Source organism: Magnolia sinica, chromosome 3 (genome assembly GCF_029962835.1).
Source record: "Magnolia sinica isolate HGM2019 chromosome 3, MsV1, whole genome shotgun sequence".
Taxonomy (NCBI): domain Eukaryota; kingdom Viridiplantae; phylum Streptophyta; class Magnoliopsida; order Magnoliales; family Magnoliaceae; genus Magnolia; species Magnolia sinica.
In genome coordinates this window covers 43,596,619-43,618,945 of record NC_080575.1, presented here as the reverse complement: position 1 = coordinate 43,618,945, position 22,327 = coordinate 43,596,619, and the positions used below count along the sequence as shown (strand labels likewise).

At 42.0% G+C, this 22,327-nt stretch overlaps 1 protein-coding gene across 3 annotated transcripts in view; it reads left to right on the top strand.

Annotated features, from left to right (window-relative positions):
- The window catches only part of LOC131239858 (nuclear pore complex protein GP210), a 157,053-nt gene that overhangs the window by 40,546 nt on the left and 94,180 nt on the right, over positions 1-22,327 (top strand). For all 3 annotated transcript variants that reach the window (XR_009168445.1, XM_058237748.1, XM_058237749.1), the window contains exons 9-12: positions 5,545-5,656; positions 5,784-6,391; positions 6,508-6,631; positions 6,788-7,065. Coding sequence is in view for 2 of the 3 variants with exons in the window: in XM_058237748.1 (XP_058093731.1) it covers positions 5,545-5,656; positions 5,784-6,391; positions 6,508-6,631; positions 6,788-7,065 (1,122 nt within the window). In the remaining variant the exon portion in view is untranslated. The remainder of the gene's footprint in view (positions 1-5,544; positions 5,657-5,783; positions 6,392-6,507; positions 6,632-6,787; positions 7,066-22,327) is intronic.

Genomic DNA, 22,327 nt, shown 5'->3' with positions numbered 1-22,327 from the left:
GATTACCTAGATAGTCCTTAGGCTTTCTCCATCCATGGATGCTATACATCGCCATCTAACATAGCGAAATGACATTTCTAACCCAAGTTTGCACCTCTATCTTATAAATAGGGACCCTAACCTCCAAGAAAGGGTGAGAGAAAGATGAAAGGAGGAAGAAAGGAAGAGCACGAATAAAAAAGTTGAGGAAAGGAGAAAGAGAAGAAAGATTAGGTTTTAATGTGTGTTTTGATCTAAATTGACTACCACTCTATTATTAATATAAAATGAGTCAAGCATGGTACTTTGCAGGATACGATAGCAAATGAAAATAAATACATTCTTCTTATTATGTTTCTTCAAGTATTGCCTCAAGCAATTCTAGACTATTGGTTAAGCTGAGGAATTTAGATTGATAGCTATTAACCCATTCTGTGGAGTGAAGCTACCAAAGGGCTTGTTCCCAAAGCATGTTCCCGTGGCTTAGGGAAGTGGTTGGTGCCTCGAGCCAATCTATTGAGCCTACGCCCACTCAAAAGGGGCAAATCACCATGTGTCCCTTGAAGTGTAACAACAAGGCCCTATTGAAGGACCCAGGCAATTATTACTTTTCAGGATTGATTAGAGGGCTATCTAAAGCATGCCCTGTGACTAGAGTTGCAATAGGCAGTTCCTAGGATGGTTTTGGCTTGGATTTTGAATTGGACTAGTGCGGTTTATTAAAAAATGTTGAATATGATTGGCTTACACCCTTGCCACCCTGCTTGTGATTGATGTGCAGCTTCATTTTATGCCGGGACTTGCTAGTCTGTGGTTGCATTGTAGGTTTGCTTCCTTATTGCTACTCCAATAGCAAGTGCATCTTTATTTACCTGCCCATTATTCTATCAATTGAGGCCCTTTTGCCTCCTTCCGTATAGGTTAGTTCCAAGGTGGTGGCCCTTCTCAATGCACCTGATGAGGGGGAGGAAGTGAACCAACATTATTTTAGTCGACTTGCACTGCTGTAAGAGGGCGAGGTGTTGAGGGCTCTCTTGATGGTGGCATGTGAGACTCTGAAACTTGCTATGCCGCTCATGCTTAGCTTTCACGATTGTGGATGACATGGTCAACGATGAGTGGGAGCTAGTTGTCCACCCTCCCCATCCATGTCATGATTGTTTCTTAGCTCTAGTAGCTGAGTTTGGGAAGAACCGAAGAAGGCTTCTAGAATGGTGATTGGTTTGGTACCTGAGGCTGGGAATGTAAACCTGGTGAAGCTTCATGGGTCGATTTAAGAAAGGTTCTAGCTCATGAAGGAGTGATGCAGGACATGATTTGATGCTAGCATGCAATGTGGAGATTATGAAAGAGTCCATAAAGTAATTCAATTAACAAAAGATACTAACCCACCAAGTAATTAAGAGTAAACAATAGGAAATAAAATATGATTTAACCTAAATCACATGCTTGCATGCTAAAAAATCACATAACTAAATTAAAACTAGGTCTGATGGAAGGATAAAACTTCCAATTTAGCATAGGCACGTTCCACACTCAAGGGACATATTTTTAGGTTTTATGTTTAGGGTTAGGAAGGGGAAAATCTGAAATTTGAAAAATTAGGGTTCATGGGAATTGAGAATTTTGGAATTATGGTTTTTAGAAATTGACGAAAATAGGAAATTGGAGATCTAGGGTTTGTGGTAGGGTTATGGATGGGGAATCAATGGGTTTTGATGGGGGTAGCAAGGGCAAAATCAATGGATTGAGCGGTTGTCCATACGGTCAGCCTAGAGGCTCGTACGTGTGGGTCGTTGGCTAGGGTTTTTGGGTCCTTAATGGTTAATTTCGGTTGGGGTTGAAGTTGGATGATGAAAAGTTGAAGAAAAGGATGATTTGGATGGTCTTGGATAGGAAGGGAAGATGAGAGGTGAAATTTTTGAGAAAATATCTCTTTTGAATAGAAATGAAGAGAGAAGGAAGACGATAGATGGAAACCTCGTACCTCCGTTGAATGGGGATTGGAATCACATCACACCCAATCTCCAAATCACATGGACTATTCTTTAAATCACATGGACTATTCTTCAGATCACAACAAGAAGAGAAAATACAAAGCTTCTCCCCCCCCCCAATAATGGCATTTGGGCTTCACACACCCATCTTTCTCTTTTATAGTATCAGAAAAGACCTTTTACAAAAAGATGCTCTCAGATAAGATTCTCAACATAAAGACGCTTAATAAATTAAAACTTGTACCTAACTCCCTAATCTCAACACAAATATAAGGTATACCAAAAATAACGAAGCATGTAAACAATCTAAACAATTAAACTATTTCGTGGCCCATTGGGGTCCACGATCAAGATGTCCGATGATGACCCAATGATCCGAATATCATGTCCACCCAATCCAGCAGTTTGATGTGTCCATCAAGCTCCTATATGCAACCCACGTGCATCTTCCCAGTGTGGGGTCTTCAAAGATGCATGGACATGTGAAATTGCAGGTAAACTTCTATAAGTGAAGCTTAGAGATATGTCCAAACGTCCTAGAGGGGGGTGAATAGGACTTTTCAAAATTTTAATTACTCGTTTTGCAAACTCTTACTTCTAAACAATTAAGTAGAGATGATCAAACAAAAACAAGTGCTCAAACAAAATTAGGATTGCGACATACATCGAAGTGGCATTTTATCTAACATGTATTGTGCAGAAATTGAATAAAGCATGGATGACAATCAATTAACACAAAACATAAAGCAAGGCATTCACCACAACATAACGATGTATAGTGGTTTGGCTACGTGTCTACTCCACTCCTGGTTGACCCACTCTCTCCTAGAGTGTGCCGGATTTCACCATTAAATGGTTTTAAATGTGGTTAACTATAAACCTTCACAACCTACCCAAGGTTACTGAGTTGCCTACACAAGGCACACACAAGTTCTACACAAGAACTACAAAACAGTCCTACACAAGGACACTATACGTATTCTCCCGTCGGAGGCCTATGAAAGGACTTGGTGAGTTTGAGGAATGACAAACTCTGAATCCCAATCCTACACAAGGAAAGGTTTTCAGACACAAGATGGACTCGAGTACTTACCTAAAAGCGAGTGAGCCCCATTCAACACAAATGATGAAGATCTTCCAAGTTGATGAAGCGTCTTCAGCTCCCTTGAACCACGATCGATTGTAGATGCTCCAACGTTAATGCCGAGGTTGGTAGGACAAGGGTGTTGGGTAAATCCTATCTAGTTAATGATGGGTCTTTATGAGCTAGAAGGGATTCCCAAGCTAAGCATTTAATGTATCCAACCTATAGATTTGCCTTTAAGGAGAGTTGCCGGATCATCAATGAATGCCGGAGTTCATAGTTCAATCCAAGCAATGAATGTCACAATGATTGCCTTTAAGAATGGATTGAATGATGAACCTTACGAGGAAAGAGGGTTTGAGAGGACGGTTATTTAGTGCTGCAATAACTCTCTCAAAACTCTCTTCTATTCTCACCGAGAAACCCAAGAGTAACCCCTTTATAAAACGGGCGGAAAACTGACAGGTTCGATGTCATCGGAGGGTCTTCGATGTCATCGAAGTTTCCTTCGATGTCATCGAACTTCCTTCGATTACATCGAACCATGCAACAAGATGTTCAAATAGTTGTTGGAAGTTTCTGCTTGATGTCATTGAGTGTCCTTCTATGTCATCGAAGGAGACCTTCGATGCCATCGGAATTTGGCATTTAAATCACTTGAGGTTGTTGGATTAACTGGGTCCATTTACGATGACATTAAACAAACCTTCGATGTCATCGAAATTTGAGTCTCGATGTCATCGAAGATAACTGGATTTGACTTGAAAGTTCATTGGACCAAATGAGTTCACTTGCAATGTCATCGAACCTATCTTCGATGTCATCGAAACTTAAGTTTTGATGTCATCGAAACTTAAGTTTTGATGTCATCGAAGATATCTGGATTTACCTTGAAAACTCGTTGGAGTGTTTTGAGCCATTTGCGATGACATCGAAGTGGGTTCGATGCCATTGAAAATTTCCAAAATAATTCAGTTTGGTTGCTGGATTCTTAAGGCTCATTCTCAATATCATCGAGCTGTCTTCGATGAAATCGAAAGTAACAGAATTTTCAGATTATCTTTTAACTCCATTTGCTACTAACTTAAACTTCTAACATACTTACCAAGGGATTTTCCTAGATGTTTTTGGTCAAGTATGGTCCATGTTTTGGGGTTTTTAGTGGAGGGTTTGGCTAGGTTTGTGAGGCTTAGATTACCTTTGCTTTGCGCTTGAGCCTTCCAACTTGGTGAGTCCTCAGCCTTGTATCTTCATTGGGGCTCACTTGACTCTTAAGACTCAGACTTCACGTTAATTGACAATCAAGGGCACTTTCAACATGCACGTTGGGTCTTCAACGTGGCTAGGAATGTGAATTGGGCCAAGTAGGCCTCATGTAATGGCGTCTAGCCATAAGGAGATTGGCTCAACCCTCCTCTGGTATGGTGCTCGGATGTCCTCATCAAGGAGCTTGGTGTCTTTAATGACGAGCTCTATGCGGATGCGGAGGGCATCATAGTGATGGCTTGGATTACACTGTGATGTAGTTTTATGGCAGATGACTAGGAACCTCGGAGGCAATGAAGGAGGCTCACCACCAGTTAACGCACATTAATGTTGATCATTTCTGATCATGCTGTCTTGTCCATTTTCCAAAGGATAGCGTGGTTGCTTCAGGATGCGAGGCGAGTAGGAAGAGGGAGATCCATGAGGTAGATCATGGCCCTATGGAGGGATAATGCAGGGGCATTTTCACACCGGGCTTGAGTGGGGTTGCCCGTGGGATGCAAGGGCACACTCGGGGTGGGCGGCCCGTGTGAGGCGGGTGGCTTGTGAGAGGCGGGCCCCACCTGTGTGATCGGGTGGCTCGTGTGAGGCGGTACCCATGTGATTTGGGGCCCACGAGGGGTGTTTGGCTGAGGTCCTAACCCATGTGATGTGGGGCCTAGGCTATGAGATAAATGGATTAATTCGCCACACTCTATCAGTTTGAGCTTTTGGAGCAAGTGGTTAATTGTCCTGCATCAAGGGAGCTCCAACTTCTTGAGGACAATTACCTAGTATTAGTAGAAGCGGCTCTTGCCAAGCAGCCTGGCTAGACAAAGTCTAGGACGTGAATGATATAAAAGAAGTAGCCAAAGAAGGTCAGTGGGTGGTGGTCTACATTAATAAGCTGCTCCCTGCTGATGAGCATCACTTCTTTTACCATAACCCCTCCTAATCTACTGGGTTTTGAAGGAGATGTTAGGACAAATATTCCTATCCATTGCCTCGGATACTGATTTATAAACTTATTTCACAATCATGCCTTTTGTTCACTACTTTCTTTTGTGCATTTTATGCATTATCTAATACACACACTTGTGACTGCAGAATAGGATTTTATTTACCACTCATCGGTAGTCCTGCAGCTTAGCCTAGCACTGATCTCTATTTAGAAAACGTCATTCATTATGTTGGTCCACCTTATTCATTTGCCTCCATCTTGACTTCTGCTATGCTTAGGTGGTTGTCGAAGTTTCCATTCCCTCGTCTATGGTTATGCTACAAACTTTTCCTGTTGAGGCTGCTGTGGGGACGTATCTTCAAGCTGCAGTTACTATGAAAACCTCTAATGGTGATTGCTACATCCCTGAAATCACTTGCAAATTCCTTTTTTTTTTTTTTTTTCCCGTTTATTTTGTCTTTTTACTTGCATTCCTAATCTTCCTCTTTCTTTTAATAATTTATGTTGGCATTTGCAGGTAACCATTTTTGTAGATGTGATTCCTTTAGTTCCTTTGTAAGGTGGCAAGTGCTTGTTGGAAGTGATCACTTCAGAGTTGTCAGTACAACAATGGAAGAGTGGGCCTTTGGAATGATGCCTCAGGTTGTGGGCTGTAAATCACTTTATGGTCCTCCATGTGGATGGGTATCTCTATATGCTTCTGGTGCTGGTCGAGCTATGCTGCAGGCAACTCTGTCCAAAGATTTGCAATCTTTTGATCATTCCTTGGATGGACCAGTTATTTTAAAAGCATCTTCAAGTATAGCCGCCTACTTCCCACTTGTTGTTCGTCAGGCAGGGAGTGGAAACCGATTTGGTGGCTACTGGGTTGATTTGACAAAAACAGAAACTGGTCTTCAGGGTTTGGTTTTGGAAGATTTGGATGAGCTGCGTCTTGTTCCTGGAACTAGCTTAGATGTGTGGCTTCTAGGGGGTCCTGAACGCTGGGATCAAGAGGTTGAGTTTATTGAAACTGTTGAAACATTCTCTGAAGATCATAAGCCTCTTGAAGATGGGATGGTTGTAAAGCAGACTTCGAGTGGTGAGAAGTTGTACAGAATTTCATGTCAAACATTGGGACACTTCGTAAGTTGTATTTCTTTGCCAATTTTTTTTTTCCTAACTATTAATCAGGTGTTCTGTTCATGAGCCATATGAAATTTGATGCAACATTTGCCTGCTTCCTGTCTCACATGGCACAGAAACTGGTCTTTTCACGTGGCAACTTAGTTGGGGATGACCATCCACTGCCAGCTGTTGCAGATGCAGAATTATCCCTTATATGTGCATTTCCTTCGTCCATAACACTGATTGCTAACGAGCCTGGTATGCATGATTCTCATTTATGTACACTTTTATGATAACAGTGGATTTGATGGTTCCTTTTTTTGTGCCTTCGTTTTTTTTTTTTTTTTGTTTTTGTTTTTTTGTTTTTTCTTAATCATCTTGTTTTTATATATATATCTGGATCTTTCCATTCAGCAAGCAGGCCTGATCTTATATGGTCTGCAACTCAAGCTGATCGTGGACAAGGGAGAATTCACATCTCTCCAATTACTGTGGCAAATGGCTGCACTATTCGAGTAGCTGCTGTTGGCATTCACAAGTCTGGAAGGGCTTTTGCAAAGTCGTCATCTCTTTCCTTGAGGTGGGAATTGAGTGGTTGTGAGAAGCTGGCATATTGGAAAGAGAGTGACAGTTCGGAAAGCTCCGAGTCCTCTTGGGAGAGGTTTTTGGTTTTGCAAAATGCAACAGGACTGGTAACAACAAATTAATCCTTTTGATGTCCATCTTTAATCATTTGATTTTTGATATGATTTTTCTTTGTTTTAATGAATGCAGTAGTTGGCTTCCATTTGTAGTTTGAAGTACATGCAACGTGTACCATTTTTTTGGGTCATGGTTTTCTTCTTCATGTATATTAGAATTGAAATGGTCACAAATTCTAGTGGTACTGAGATGTACTGAGAATCTTAGAAATCATGGTCATACTTTGGAAGAAAAATTTCCTTTTCTTTTTAAGTTTTAACTAAGATTCACATGATATTTTATCTATTTGAGTAGATAGCAAGTGAAAGGTGATGATTCCATGGAGAACAATTGCTGGAGAACTATCAAATTTGTTTCGAGGAAGAATTGACTTAAGCAGTTCGGATAATATGCATATTGCGTCATGGGAGTATGGTTACAAAGGTTTAGCCTCACGAGGATATTTACTGTGTTCAGGAACCTATAATGATGTTGTTGCCCTGATCTCAAATTGTTTCACTTGGACCTGTATAAAGCATTTCTCTAACTTGTCTAGCATTTGTTCTGTTTTCTGTTTGTGCACAGATGTGAATCTTCCTTGATATATGTTGAGAAATGTGGTTCGAAGGGTTCTGCTACAATATGGGTACAAATAGGGACTTATTTGTAGTTTTCTAAAGTTGCTTTTAAATATATTAGAAATGGGGCAGAAACATCTTTAGGTTTTTTCCCAAAGCTTCTCTTTTTATTCCTTTTTCTTCTCCTCCTCTCTTCTTCTTCTTCATCTCTTGATAAGGTTTTGTCCTATATTTCCTCTTAGTATCAGAGCAGGGAAAAACACCTGCGATTTCTCAACTATGAGTTACAGTGCTGATTGTAACGTCTTAGAGCTGTACGGCTGATGCCAACCGTCGTACGACATCATTTTTTGGGCCTGATGAGTACCAGATCTGAATCGCCCTATTTTTGTCATTTTTTTGGCAAAGTTGCAGTGGATTTGATGAAAATCTGAAGGTCGCGTGATCATTTCTTCTGGAAATTCTAAAAAAATACTGTTTTTGAGTTATCTAGTTTCTACCTCAAGGAAGGGATCTTTTGACAAACTGGAATATGAAGGATTAATCCCTAAAGATTGTCTTTAGCTGTTGGTTCTAGTCTCACTCAATTCTTTGCTATTGATTGACTGCACGTTGTGCATGGCTGCACAGCGCATGCATGTATATTACATTAATTCTTTATGTTTTGGACTAGTGTGTTCATGTTAGGACTTGTGATATCATGTTAGAATCTTAGACTGTACTATGGACTTGTGTCAGTGAGACTGTTTAAAAAATGATCTAAATTATAGATTTCGCTTTTATTGATGGGAACATCACGCGCACACGCACGCCCCCTCTACGTACGTACGCAAGGAGGGCCCCACCATCGATCTGGATCGATGACGATGTCCATGGAGGGCCTCCTAGTTAGAGGACTTCGTTTTGGTTCCTGAGAGTGGGCCCGATAGTCATGTAAAGCCCACCATAGGTTCTCATGATCGTGGCCCACTATTCTAATTAATTTAGAACTTTGGGTTTTGCTTATTATTGTTAGTAGGAACATTATCGATGGTTTAGATTGTTTTGATTAGTTGTTATTTTTTATTACTTCATCTCCAAGTAATAGGTTGCCCACATAGTGCGAGTTTTGTGGTATAGGGTTTTATTATAGATAGACACCCCTTGCAGTCTTTTTGATTCATTGAAGGTTAATAAAATTTATGCGTTTTTTTGCTCCTCTAAATTCCTGAGTTGTGGAGATTCAATTGGGTGTGAAACCCTCCCTTCCTCGAAAGGCTGTCTACCGTGGCGTGAAGCCACACCTATCCTGATTCACCCTCACCTTCTACCATTCATATTTCTCCTCGTACAATCATCTACGCTTCAAATCCATCCTCTATTGTAGCAGTTTCCTCTTTACAACAGAATTCAAGAATCTGGCCCTGTAGGAGGGCTGAAACTTCGGCGGAGCACCACGCACAGACCGTATATCGGATCGGCCTGAAAATCGGAAGTTTTGGAGCCCTCCCCTGGCTGACTAGACTCAAGAAGTCAGTTTCCGAGTTCGGGGCTGTCCACGCGCATGGACTGTCGCCGGGTCTAGTTTTTCCCCTCCATTCCTCTCTTGCTTATTTTCCGTAACCCTAACCCTAGATTGCATTAATTTCAATTTATTTGCCCCTTTTTTCCTAACCCTAGGGTTCTCCGGATTGAAACTTGTGAATCCCTTGGATTGGGGACATATTTCTGTGCGTGTGTAGATGAATTTACTTCCCTTTGAGTGTTGTTTGGTCCATAATTTTTATTGATCCAGCCCTAACATGTGTAGGCTTGGACCCGCATAGATTCCCCTTGATTGAATGTTTGAACTTTTGTGTGGGATATGGAATTTTGTGTAATTGTTTTTGAACTAACGTGATTTAAAGCCTGAAAATTTTGCACATCATATTTGAATTTCATTTCCTGCATCCAATTTGGTATCAAAGCCTATGGTTCTTGTAGGGGAATGCATTGCATGCATAGGGTTAGTTTATTTGTGTCCGTTATGCATTAAGTATCATCATATAAAGCTGTTTAGAGGTCTATAACTTCTGATATAAGCTGCTAAATTTTTTGCTATTAGAAAATCCCCAATATCTCTTTGCTGGATTTTCTGTTGACAGATTCTTTGGATAGGTAGGTTGTTGAAAATTGAGTAGTATAGTGTCGTTTTACCCATATAGAGTCCTATAGGAGTATTTAGTCCCATCTAGGCGCATATAGTCATAGTAGAAGGTCCTTGAGTTAGTAGTTGTATGCCCACACGTACGAGTAATGGTTTTGGCTTGTACCCTACACTAAACATAGAGCAATTGCAAGAATCGGTGAACAAGTTGACCCAACAGTTTGAGTCTTTGGGTAAGCGCTTGGAACAACGTATGGACCAACGCTTTGAGCAGTTTAATGTGCGCGCTACCCAACTAGAGACCTCCGCTCGGGCAAACCCCACCATTGGGGAAGATGCACAATCTCATGCAGGTGATAAGGAGGTTAGACCAAGGACTGGAGGTGGCGAAGGAATTCGTCATGAGCGCGCACTTGTGCACCCACCCCGCGAGGGACATCATGATCAATATGACCCAGATGCGCAACTCCTTAAGGGAGTTAGAGTAGATGCCCCTACGTTTGATAGCCACTTGAACCCTAAAACCCTTTTAGACTTGTTGGCGGATTTGAACCACTATTTTGAGTGGTATTACATGTCGGATGCTTGTCGAGTCTGATTCGCCAAGATGAAGCTTGTGGGCCAAGCAAAGAGGTTTTGGGCGACAATAGAGCGAAAGAAAGAAAGAGCGAGGGAGCCCTCAATAGTCCATTGGGGAGAAATGAAAGAAACGCTTAAGGAGAAGTACCTTCATTTTTCTTATCGCTTATGGTTGATTGAGGAATGATAGTCTCTTCGACAGGGTTCCATGAGTGTTGCTGAATATATTGAGAAGTTTGAAGAGTACTTGACCCGTTGCGAGGTTGATGAGGACTCCATACTTACCCTTACTCGTTTTAAAACGGGCTTCCGTCCTGACATTATGAGAGAATTGCTTGCCAAAGACATACACTATTGAACAGTTGTATCAAGTAGTGTTAGACGTTGAGCAATACCTCAAAGCATTTGTGGGAAGGCGGTTTGACTTTCGCGATTCTAGTGCTAAGGCCAACCCCTCTGGGGCTAAACCTCACACTGGATACCAAAACAAACCTTACAACAGTTCTTAGTCCAGGCCCAAGGATGATAAGGGTAAAGAAATTGTCAGGTCTAGCTCACGTGGAAGTGGGGCAACTAGGTGTTTTAGGTGTCAGGGGTTTGGTCACTTTGCCCACCAGTGTGTCACGAAAGAGGGCACCAAAGTATTCCTTATTGATGGGCAAGTAGAAGTAGTGCCCCTAGAGAGTGACAGTGAGGAGGAATATGACCAGTAGAAACCCTTAGTGATGAGGAAGATGAAGCGCAAGAGTCTGTGACCCTTGTCGTTGTGCGTTGTGCCTTTGCTCAAGCCAAGAACACTGATGATTGGCGCCGCAACACGATCTTCTATACTTGTGCAAAATGTGGGGAAAATAGCTGTAAGATGATCGTGGATAGTGGTAGCTCTAAGACAATTAAATCTACCTAAATTGAAACCACAAGGGGGTAATCATATAACAAGACAGTTGAAGTGTCCTGGGTTGATGAAACTTCCATTCCAGTCTCGCACCGTTGTCTTGTTCCTATTCAGTTTGGATCATATAAAGACACTTTGGTGTAATGTTGTTTTCATGGATGTTGGCCATATCATTCTGGGTAGACCGTGGCTCTATGACAGGGATGTTACCATAATTGGTCGTTCAGATGTGTGTACATTCTGGTTCGAGGGCAAGAAGGTCAATCTAAATCCATTGCCACCCAAGAACACGACTGGAAATGAGTCCACCACATAAAGTGGTGTGAATGGCTCAAAAGAATTGAAGGAGTCGAAGTTTAAGTCCAAACCTCTCCATATTCTAAACGCCAAAAACTTTGAGCGAGAAACGGAGGTGGACTCGATCGTATATGCCCTTGTGGCTAGAGAAAGTGTACCAGAGGCTAGTGTAGAGTTACCCACTGAGGCCATTCAGGTAGTGCATGAGTTTCGTGATGTCTTTCCTGATGATCTACCGAATGAGCTTCCCCCTATGGGGGATATACAACATGCTATTGATTTAATCCTTGGGGTGACTCTACCAAACCTCCCGCATTACAGAATGAACCTAAAGGAGTATGCTGAGTTGAAGAGACAGATTGACGAACTCCTAGAGAATGGTTTCATTCGAGAGAGCATGAGGCCGTGTGCTGTGCCCACCCTTCTTACACCTAAGAAGGATGACACATGGAGGATGTGTGTTGATAGTAGGGCCATCAACAAAATTACAGTCAAGTATCGGTTTCCCATACCGCGTCTTGATGACATGTTGGATATGATGGCCAATGCTACTATCTTCTCGAAAATTGACCCCAAAAGTGGTTATTACCAAATTCGTGTACGCCCCGGTGATAAGTGGAAGACAGCCTTCAAGATGAAGGATGGGCTATACGAGTGGCTTGTTATGCCTTTTGGGTTAACTACCGCCCTAAGCATTTTCATGTGTGTGATGACCCAAGTGTTGAGGCCCTTCATGGGGAAGTTCTTGGTCGTATACTTTGATGATATCTTAATTTATAGCATGACCAAGGAACAACACCTCAACCATTTGAGGCAGGTTTGTGGGATCCTTAGAGCTGAGAAATTGTACGCCAACCTAAAGAAGTGTGCGTTTTTGTCTAGTAGTGTTATCTTCTTAGGTTTTATTGTGTCAGCTGAGGGCGTATCGACAGATCCCGAGAAGGTTAAGGCCATCGTCAATTGACCTGAATCCTGCAATATTTATGAGGTGCACAGCTTTCACAGCTTAGCCACCTTCTATAGGTGGTTCATTCGAGGTTTCAGTTCCATTATGGCTCCCATCACGGATTACATAAAAAAGAGAGTTTCAATGGACAAAGGTAGCCTTGAAGGCCTTCAAGGAGATAAAGGTCAAGATGACCGAAGCTCCAGTCATACGACTTCCAGATTTTTCAAAAGCTTTTGAAGTCGCATCTGACGCGTTAGGAGTCGGCATAGGAGTACTTAGTCAGGAAGTCGTCTTTTTTAGTGAGAAACTGAATGAGGCGAAACAAAAATATTCTGCCTATGACAAAGAGTTCTATGTGGTAGTGCAATCACTGCGCCATTGGCGTCATTACCTATTGCCACAAGAATTCGTCTTATTCTTAGATCACGAGGCCTTGAGATACTGAACTCTCAGAAGAAATGATACCCTAGGCATGCCAAGTGGGTTCAATTCTTTCAAGAGTACACTTTTGTGCTTAAGCACAAGGCTGATGTAGAGAATAAGCCTGTCGACGCGTTGAGTTGTCAAGTCGCGTTATTCAATTCCATGAGTGTCAAAGTTACAGGCCTCGAGTGCATCAAAGAAGATTATTCTGAGTGTCCAGATTTTGGAGTTGTGTACGCGTTGTTGTTAAAGAGTCCGTCAGGAGCTAGCAGTGAGTACTTGATTTTAGACAGATATTTGTTTAGGAGTGATCGCTTGTGCATAACGCACACCTCCCTAGGTGATTTTCTTGTCTGGGAGTTACATTCAGGAGGGGTCGCGGGTCATTTCAGTTGAGACAAGACCATCGCCCTAGTGGAGGCCAAGCCTCAAGTGAGACGTGACCAAAATAATAGGGTAATGTCGTATTTGTCAAATGGCAAAGCAAAAGAAACAAAATACAGGATTATCCATACCTTTGCCAGTTCCATTCATCCCTTGGCAGGACATCAGTATGTACTTCGTGCTTGGACTCTCCAAGACTATTCGGAAACACGATTCCATATTTGTTGTCGTGGACCGTTTTTTTAAAATGACTCACTTCATTCCTTGTTCTAAGAGCTCCAACGCATCTCATGTTGCTAAGCTGTTCTTTAGTGAGGTCGTTAAACTGCATGGGTTACCAAAAATTATAGTATCTGACTGTGACGTGCGATTCATGAGTTACTTTTGGAAGACACTATGACACATGATGAATACTAGGCTCCAATTTCCTTCTGCCTACCACCCTCAGACCGATGGTCAGACTGAGGTGGTTCATATGAGCTTAGGGAGTTTGCTCAGATGTTTAGTGGGGGATCACACTAGGACGTGGGACACCGTATTATCTATAGCCGAGTTTGCGTTCAATAGTTCTGTCAATAGGTCCATAGGTCTAAGTCCTTTTGAAGTCGTTACTGGTTATAAGCCTAGGAAGCCTATTGATCTTGTCCCTATGTCACTGTCCCATAGGCCATCAGAGTCTGCAAAGTCCTTCGCGCATCACATTCATTCATTGCATCAAGCAAGCAGGCGAAAGATCACTACTAGTAATGAACATTACAAATTTTCTGCAGACCAGCATAAATGTTTCAAGGAATTCAATGTAGGGGACTCTGCGATGGTTCGCATTAGGCCCAAGCGGTATCCTCAGTGGGCTGTTCGTAAATTACACGCGCGTAGCGCTAGACCCTTAAAAATTATAAAACGAAATGGTTTCAATGCGTATGTGATAGATCTTCCACCTTCCATGGGATTAGTTCCACATTCAATGTGGATGATCTAGTTACTTTTCAGGGGACCACTGATACTTTGTCTGGCCCTTAGCCCACCCATCCTGATTCCCCAGATCTGTCCCTTGATCCATGGCTTCTTTCCGACCTTTCTTCCCAGCTTCTACCTTCCATACCCAACCTTCCCACACCCAGAGAGGAAATAGAGGATATTCTAGACCATCAGATAGTATCAACGTTGGACGGCGGGTTTCAGAAGTACTTGGTTAAATGAAAGTCACGCCCAGCTTCAGACAGTATGTGTCGGAGACTTGATTTTGACATCTTGGAGCGGTTCAGGAGTTTTGTTTCGCCAGTGGCGAAATTTTCACAGTCAGGGAGAGTTGATAGGGACATCACGCACACACGCACGCCCCCTCTACGTACATATGCAAGGAGGAGGGCCCTACCATTGATCTGGATCGATGATGACGTCCAAGTAGGGCCTCCTAGTTAGAGGACTGCGTTTTGGTTCGTGGGAGTGGGCCCGATAATCATGTAAAGCCCACCATGGGTTCTTATGATCATGGTCCACTATTCTAATTAATCTAGTACTTTGGGTTTTGCTTGTTATTGTTAGTAGGAACATCATGAACGGTTTAGATTGTTTTGATTAGTTATTATTTTTGATTACTTCGTCTCCAAGTAATAGGTTGCGCATATGGCGCGAGTTTTGGGGTATAGGGTTTATTATAAATAGGCCTCCCTTGTAGTCTTTTTGATTCATTGAAGGTTAATAAAATTTCTGCATTTTTCTGCTCCTCTAAATTCCTGAGTTGTGGAGATTCAATGGGGTGTGAAACCCTCCCTTCCTCGAAGGGCTGATAACCGTGGTGCGAAGCCACGCTTATCCCGATTCGCCTCCATCTTCTACCATCCATATTTCTCCTCCTACAATCATTTATGCTCCAAATTCATCCTCTATTGTAGCAGTTTTCCTCTCTACAGCAGAATTCTAGAATCTGGCCTTGTAGGAGTGCTGAAACTTCGGCGGAGCACCACGCACAGACCATATATTTGATCGGCCTGAAAATTGGAGGTTTTGGAGCCCACCCTTGGCTGACTAGACTTAAGAAGCCGGTTTTCGGGTTTGGGGCCCACACGCACGTGCGGCCAGGCCCTTCCGCACGTGCGTCAGGTCTTGCTAGCTGTCCACGCGCGTGGACCGTCGCTAGGTCCAGTTTTTCCTCTCATTCATTCCTCTCTTGCTTATTTTCCGTAACCCTAACCCTAGATTGCGTTAATTTCAATTTATTTGCCCCTTTTTTTCCTAACCCTAGGGTTCTCCGGATTGAAACTTGTGAATCCCTTGGATTGGGGACATATTTTTGTGCATGTGTGGATGAATTTACTTCCCTTTGAGTATTGTTCGGTTCGTAATTTTTATTGATCCAGCCCTAACATGTGTAGGCCTGGACCCACATAGATTACCCTTGATTGAATGTTTGAACTTTTGTGTGGGATATGGAATTTTATGTAATTGTTTCTGAACTAACATGATTTAAAGCTTGAAAATCTTGCACATCATATTTGAATTTCATATCCTGCATCATTTATGGTTTGTCGAAGTTCACCAAGTTGTCTTAAGTTCTATAGATCTGTGTACATTTGTCCCAATTTGTGTCAGCATTATTTGTCTGTTTCTTTCTTTATTTTTTCTCTAAAATTTCTTCTATTTTCTGTTATTTTTGAATATATATTTTTTTTATAATTTTAAAATAATTTTGGGACTCGTCTCGAGTTACTCGTCCCGTGTTGGACAAGTCGTATCAGTTGTATAGATATGACTCGGGGTTTGTTTGGTAGAACTTATTTTCACCACTTATCATTGAACGGGGCTATTTCCAATGATTTTTCCGATTCAAATTGTTTGGTAAATCCAAAAATATAATTGCTTAAATTCTGATTTTCACTTAAAAAAATAGAACTTTTTTAAAGTTTCCCTCTTCTTGTTGCACCTCGAACTCGCCGAACAGGCCCTTCAACTTCCCGAACTCCGAATCTGGTGCTGGTAGTGAATTTTACTTAATGGTATGCAGGCACAATATGGCACAATCTAGATATGGAACATCTGTAGAATCTTTCGCTAAGTATATTGTTCTCCTTACATTCTCAACAGATTACAAAATATGCATCACTCTCCTGGAACGTAAACAAAAGAAACCTCACCTACTTGTCTTCACTGATGGCCTCTCTGAAATTTTTGAGAGGAAACAGTGCATTGAGTTTTCTTAAAAACTTAGTGGGTACTTCTATTAAGTGACATAACACTGCCAGTTGAGTATTGCGCAGGCAAGCACATCTTATCATAAATAAGTAACATTTACAATTGACAGAGTAGTGCAGATAGCCACATATAACATATGCTACTAAATGGAAGTGGATGGAATGCAAAGATGCGTGCAGATACGTAGATGTGTGCATTGTACCGTCCCTCCGAGAAACTCCAAATAACAATATCAAGGACAACCTCACATCCCTCTTGATAAGGTTGGGGGATGGGTGCAATTCACCGTTCCCCTATGGTAGGTTTGCCACACTCTCTCCCTTGCTCCCAACGTGCACGCACATGAAGATAGAGAGGGCTTCCCAATGGCCAATTGGGGTAACTGTCGGGTATCGTATCATAGGGACCCAATAGCCTCCCTAAGCTAGGAAATTGTGGCTTCTTCACAAAGAAGAAGATTACTCCTATGTCCCCTAAGGTGTCCGAATGGTTCCCAGTGTAGATTGAACCATCCACAAATTTGGTTAGATCAATACGAGGGCCGTCACTAAACACCCATGCTACTCGGGTCTTGTCACAACATCGGGGGAATACGATGGGCAGCCTGACAATACCTAGGGTCCCTCATCTCATCATGTAGATGGGTTGCTTGGCAATACACCATAAAACCTCCAGTCCGTAGATGAGCTGTTAGGAAATTATATTAAGTAACATATAATCCACTTGGCCATATGAGGGCCCAATATCATATCACATATTTCACTTCGCCATCACGAGGGCCTAATATTATGTCACATATTTCACTTGGCCAACACGAGGGCCTAATATCATGTCATATGTTTCACTTGGCCACCACTAGGGCCTAATATTTCCTTTGGCCAACACTAGGGCCAAAGTCCTGTCTTCTTCTTCCTGGGATGTATGCATGGGGATGCTATGCTATACCAATGCTAAATGAATATCATATACTATTCATGCATACATCCAACTGGCATTGAATCATCTACATATAACATTCAAGTGATCAGGTGCCCATGTTCTTGGGTTTCATTTGGCACTAAAGTGCATCAAATCATTCATCATTGCACAATCATTGCGCTTGATCACGGAAGTGGCCTGCCTAACCCCTTAGCAATTCCTTTTGTGGACCAGCTTCAAGGCCTGAATCCCATGAGCAAGTGGTCTTAACCAAGGCCCATGAACGTGTGGGCTTAACAAAACCCCATAACAGAAGTGAGCTCCCCAAAGGTCCAATTTCTACAACATGTGGGCTATCTTATAGCCCATAGGCCGAGTGAGCTCCCTCACGGCCCTAATAGAATAAGTGGGCTTTCACAAGGATATAACACAATTACTACAAGAGATAATAACTACATCTACACACTTATTACATTACCACGCCAATTGGGCCGAATGGAACATACATGCTACAAGGAAATTCACATCATTACAACCATACATTTCATCACACACATCAAACCCATTCATCACAATCAACTACACATCGTATGGTCGTCCACACCTTGTATTAATTAAGCCCAAAACATATGTTGTAACCGGGCTGGGGTGGATGTCACAAGTAAAACACACATATCAAGGTGGTGTCCATGGCTAGTGGGCCTATCGTCTCATCCAGTACATGGACAAAGTACCGACATCATGTCCGGTCCCAAGGTGGGCCCAAGGGCCATGGACCAAGCTGATATTTGTGCTATCCCTTCGTCCAGGTCTTAGTGACCTTATCAATAGGTCGGTTGACAACTAATCTTAAAAAGAGCCATTGGCATGGTCCAATTGATGGACAACAGGGATTATAGGTTGGATTTGCCTCAAATTTGGTACATACATATTCCATCAAGTTTACATCCATTATGCAAAACTCAAGATCTATCAGATATCTGTGGGCTTCACAATCTGGTCTGTTTTGCGGGGTGTCAGTGAGACCATTGCACTGGACAACAAATCTAGGCTGAATTACATAGATCAGATGGAGTGATTAGACTTATCGAATTGATCCCAAATTTGGTACAGACATTGTCCATCATGTCTACTATCAGCATACAAAATTTGAGATCTATCGGATATCTGTGGGCTCCAAAATCTGGTCCGTTTTGAGGGGTGTTAGTGCTGACCACTGCACTGGACAGCAAATCTGGTTTGGATTACATAGATAAGATAGAGAGGTTAGATTGATCAGATTGACCCCAAATTTTGTACGAACATTGTTCATCAAGTTTACCATATCATCACACAAAATTTGAGATCTATCAAATACCTATGGGCTCCACATTTTGGGCCGTTTTGAGGGGTGTAAGTGTTGACCATTGCACTTGACAACAAATCTGATATACAATATGTTGCATTAAGATGGTCCCCTCCGTAGATAGTTTTCAACGGTGGATCTATTCCCATCGTTTCCTTGAGGGCCTGTTTGGGAGCTTGGATTTGGGATGCATTGGAATCTAAATCACAATTACATGGGAATCAAGGTGATACCGAATCCTCATGTGTTTGGTTGAAGTGCACTAAAATCCAAATCTTTTGTTTGGGAGCTTGTATTTGGAGGGCATTGGGATTCTTCGGTATATTCACAAGACTTAGATTTGATTAACTAAATTAGCCTTTATATCCGAAATTAGTATATATGTGATATTTGATAGAATGATTGTAATAAGCCCATAAAAATATAAACTTTGGCCAAAATGGAGGAAAATTTGAGCCTTGGTTGGGCCACAAATGCAAGGATCACAAACAAGTGAATCATCGATGTTTTTTAACCGTCCACTTAGAAGTCCAATGTTTGGATGGTTCAAATCATTCTATTGATGTGATTTTAGTGTTGCAGCCGATAATTAGATTGTTTTGAGGTATCATTAGTGTGCCATGTGTGTAATGGATTAGTAGCCTCCAGACACCTTTGTTACCTGTGTGACTCTACCAGCCTTTAAAAAAGGAGGAAAAAAAGGCATTTCCTTCGAATTATACCGGAATCTCAGCATTTTGCTAAGATTTCAAAACACCAAAAAGGTATATTGGAAATACCTCTGATTCCATTTACCTCCAAATCCAAGGCCGCCAAATGGAAAAAACAGCTATTTGGATTTGAAATATACCCATTTACCACCAAATCCAAGGTGCTAAATGGGGTGTAAGGGATGGCACCACCATATTTACATGGTGTGGCCCACTTTAATGCACATAAAAAAAGAAGATCAAGAAGGACCCACCTAAGACTTGGATAGCTTGGCGCCCTTAGACTCGACTCAAATGATGGGCCACCTAGAGGTCGCTTACTCCACTTCCTACCAAGATCAAAGTCTTATTTTAATGTTCATTAAAGAAAAGAAAAAGATAAAGGTAGAGAATGAAGACCCACCTAGTTAATGGTTTGGATGTCTTGGCTCTTGCTCCAAGTGGTCTACCTCTCTCTCTCTCTCTCTCTCTCTCTCTCTCTCTCTCTTTCTTTTCTCCCTCCTCTCTCTCCTTAGATTTTCTCTAGCAAGGAAAATAAGATAGTTCTCTTGAGAAATGCTTGAGTATATAATAATAGATAGTGGAATAGTGACATGGCAAGATGGGAGACATACATTGGGTGAAAAGTGATGTTGCCTAGGTGGAAGGTGATGTGGATGCAAGGGGCCATGCGTTGGATAGAATTGAATGATGTGGAAGAAAAATGGGCATGCATTGGCCCACATGGATGATGAGGTGCCTAGCATGCTTAGAAACTCATGATTAGTTTGGGAGAAAGTGTAGTAGTGGAATGTCTAGTTGGCAAGATTATGGGTTTTCATTGCTGGGGAGATGATGATGTGGACAAAAGCTTGATATGCATTGGTCAAAAGTGATGTGGTAGCGGTGATGCGGCATGGCCTGGATGGGGTGTAAGAAGCTTGAGAAACTTTTGTTTTCACTTGAGTGTAGAGATCTTATTTTGGATTTTTATGAATGGACTCTTGTGTTTGGATTTTGGCTCCGTGGTATCCTAGCATATACGGGTATGGGCCTAAGCCCATTAGGTGTGCCTACTTAGGTTACTTCTCTCACATGCATCATGCACACATGGGTCTCGAGTTCTTTGTTCCATAGCGTGCTAATGGTTCATCGCATTGATGCGCGGGTGGCACCACTGTGACCGAGGCGGTGACACGGTCAACATGACAAGGGTTTTAACATCTACTAGCTTGGGTCACACAAGTGTATGCTGCGCACAGACCATCTGGGTCCCGCTGGAGGTGCCGGATGATGCGTTCTCGCATGCGAAACAAAATGTGGCTACCAATGTTCTACAATGGGCACGAATGTCTCCTATGCACAGGTAGTTGGGACAGGTGCACGGTCATGCTACCGACTATTAGAAAAATTCGGGGTATTACATGACTTAACACTTAACATGGAATGTGGTCGGTGATTTTGGATTCAACTTTTTTCTAAATGTCTAGTTTTGCCCCTTTTCTAACTTCTGTGCAAGCATTCACATGGTAGAAGTTGTGTTTAGGTGGCAATGCTTTTTGGGCCCCATCATAATGTGTTATATCCACAGTCCACACCATTTATCCATTTTGCCAAATTATTTTAGGGCATGAGCCAAAAAATGAGGCAGACCTAAAGCTCAAGTGGATCACACCACAGACAACTATAGAGATAATGACGCCCATATTTGAAACCTTCATAGGGTCCACTGTGATGTTTATTTACCATCATATCTGTTTATAAGGTCACACAAAGCTGGATGAAGGGAAAACACAAATATCGGCTTAATCAAAACTTCTCTGGCCCCGAAGAAGTTTTCAATGGTACCCATTCAATCTCTACTATTTTTTGTCGTATGGTCCACTTGAACTTTGGATATGCCTCATTTTTGTTTCATGCCCAAAACGACCTGACAGAATGGAGGATGGTGTGGAAATAACACATACATCATGGTGGGGCCCATAAAACTGTCACGCCGGCACGACACCTAACTAGGTGTCGAGTTGTACGACACAATTTGAGTAAAAACAACTCGGATGAGCCGTTACCAAATAACGTGCTAGTGGGTGTTTCCCTAACCGTGGGGCCCACCTCGATGTACGTGCTATATATCCATGCCACCTATATGTTTTTCTAGATCATTCTAGGGCTTGGTCCCAAAAATGAAGCATATCCAAATCTCAGGCGGATTATACCATAAGAAATAGTGGTGATTGTACGCCCACCATTAAAAACTTCCTGATGGCCACAAAATTTTTGGATCAAGTTGATATTTGTGTTTTCCATTCACCTAGGTCTGTGTGACCTAATCAACATGTTGGATGGCAAATAAACATTATAGAGGCACCTCAAAAGTTTTTAATGGTGGGCTTTCAATCACCATTGTTTCTCGGGGTGAGTTCCACCTGAGATTTGGATCTGCCTCATTTTTTTGGCTCACGCACTAATATTAGCTCACAAAATAGATGGATAGAATGGACAAGACACATACATCACGGTGGGGCCCACAAAGCTTTTCTTGTATCGAGAAGTACTAAGGTGGGTATCGACAACGTCTTAGCTGAATTCGAGTTCGTGTAGAACACAATGTATTGGTATCGTGTTGACGTGGTAAAGTTCTGTGGGCCCCACCTTGATATGCATTATATCCATGCTATAAATCCATTTTTTCCTAGATTAATTTAGGGCATGGCCCAAAAAATGAAGCAAATCCAAAGCTCAAGTCCACCACACCATAGAAAATAGTGGGGTTCCAATGCCCCACCATTGAAAACTTTCTAGGGCCATCGAAGTTTTGGCTCAAGCTGATAGTTGTGTTTTCCCTTCATCCAGGTCTTTATATCCTTATGAATTGGTTGGATGGGTTTTCCCTTCATCT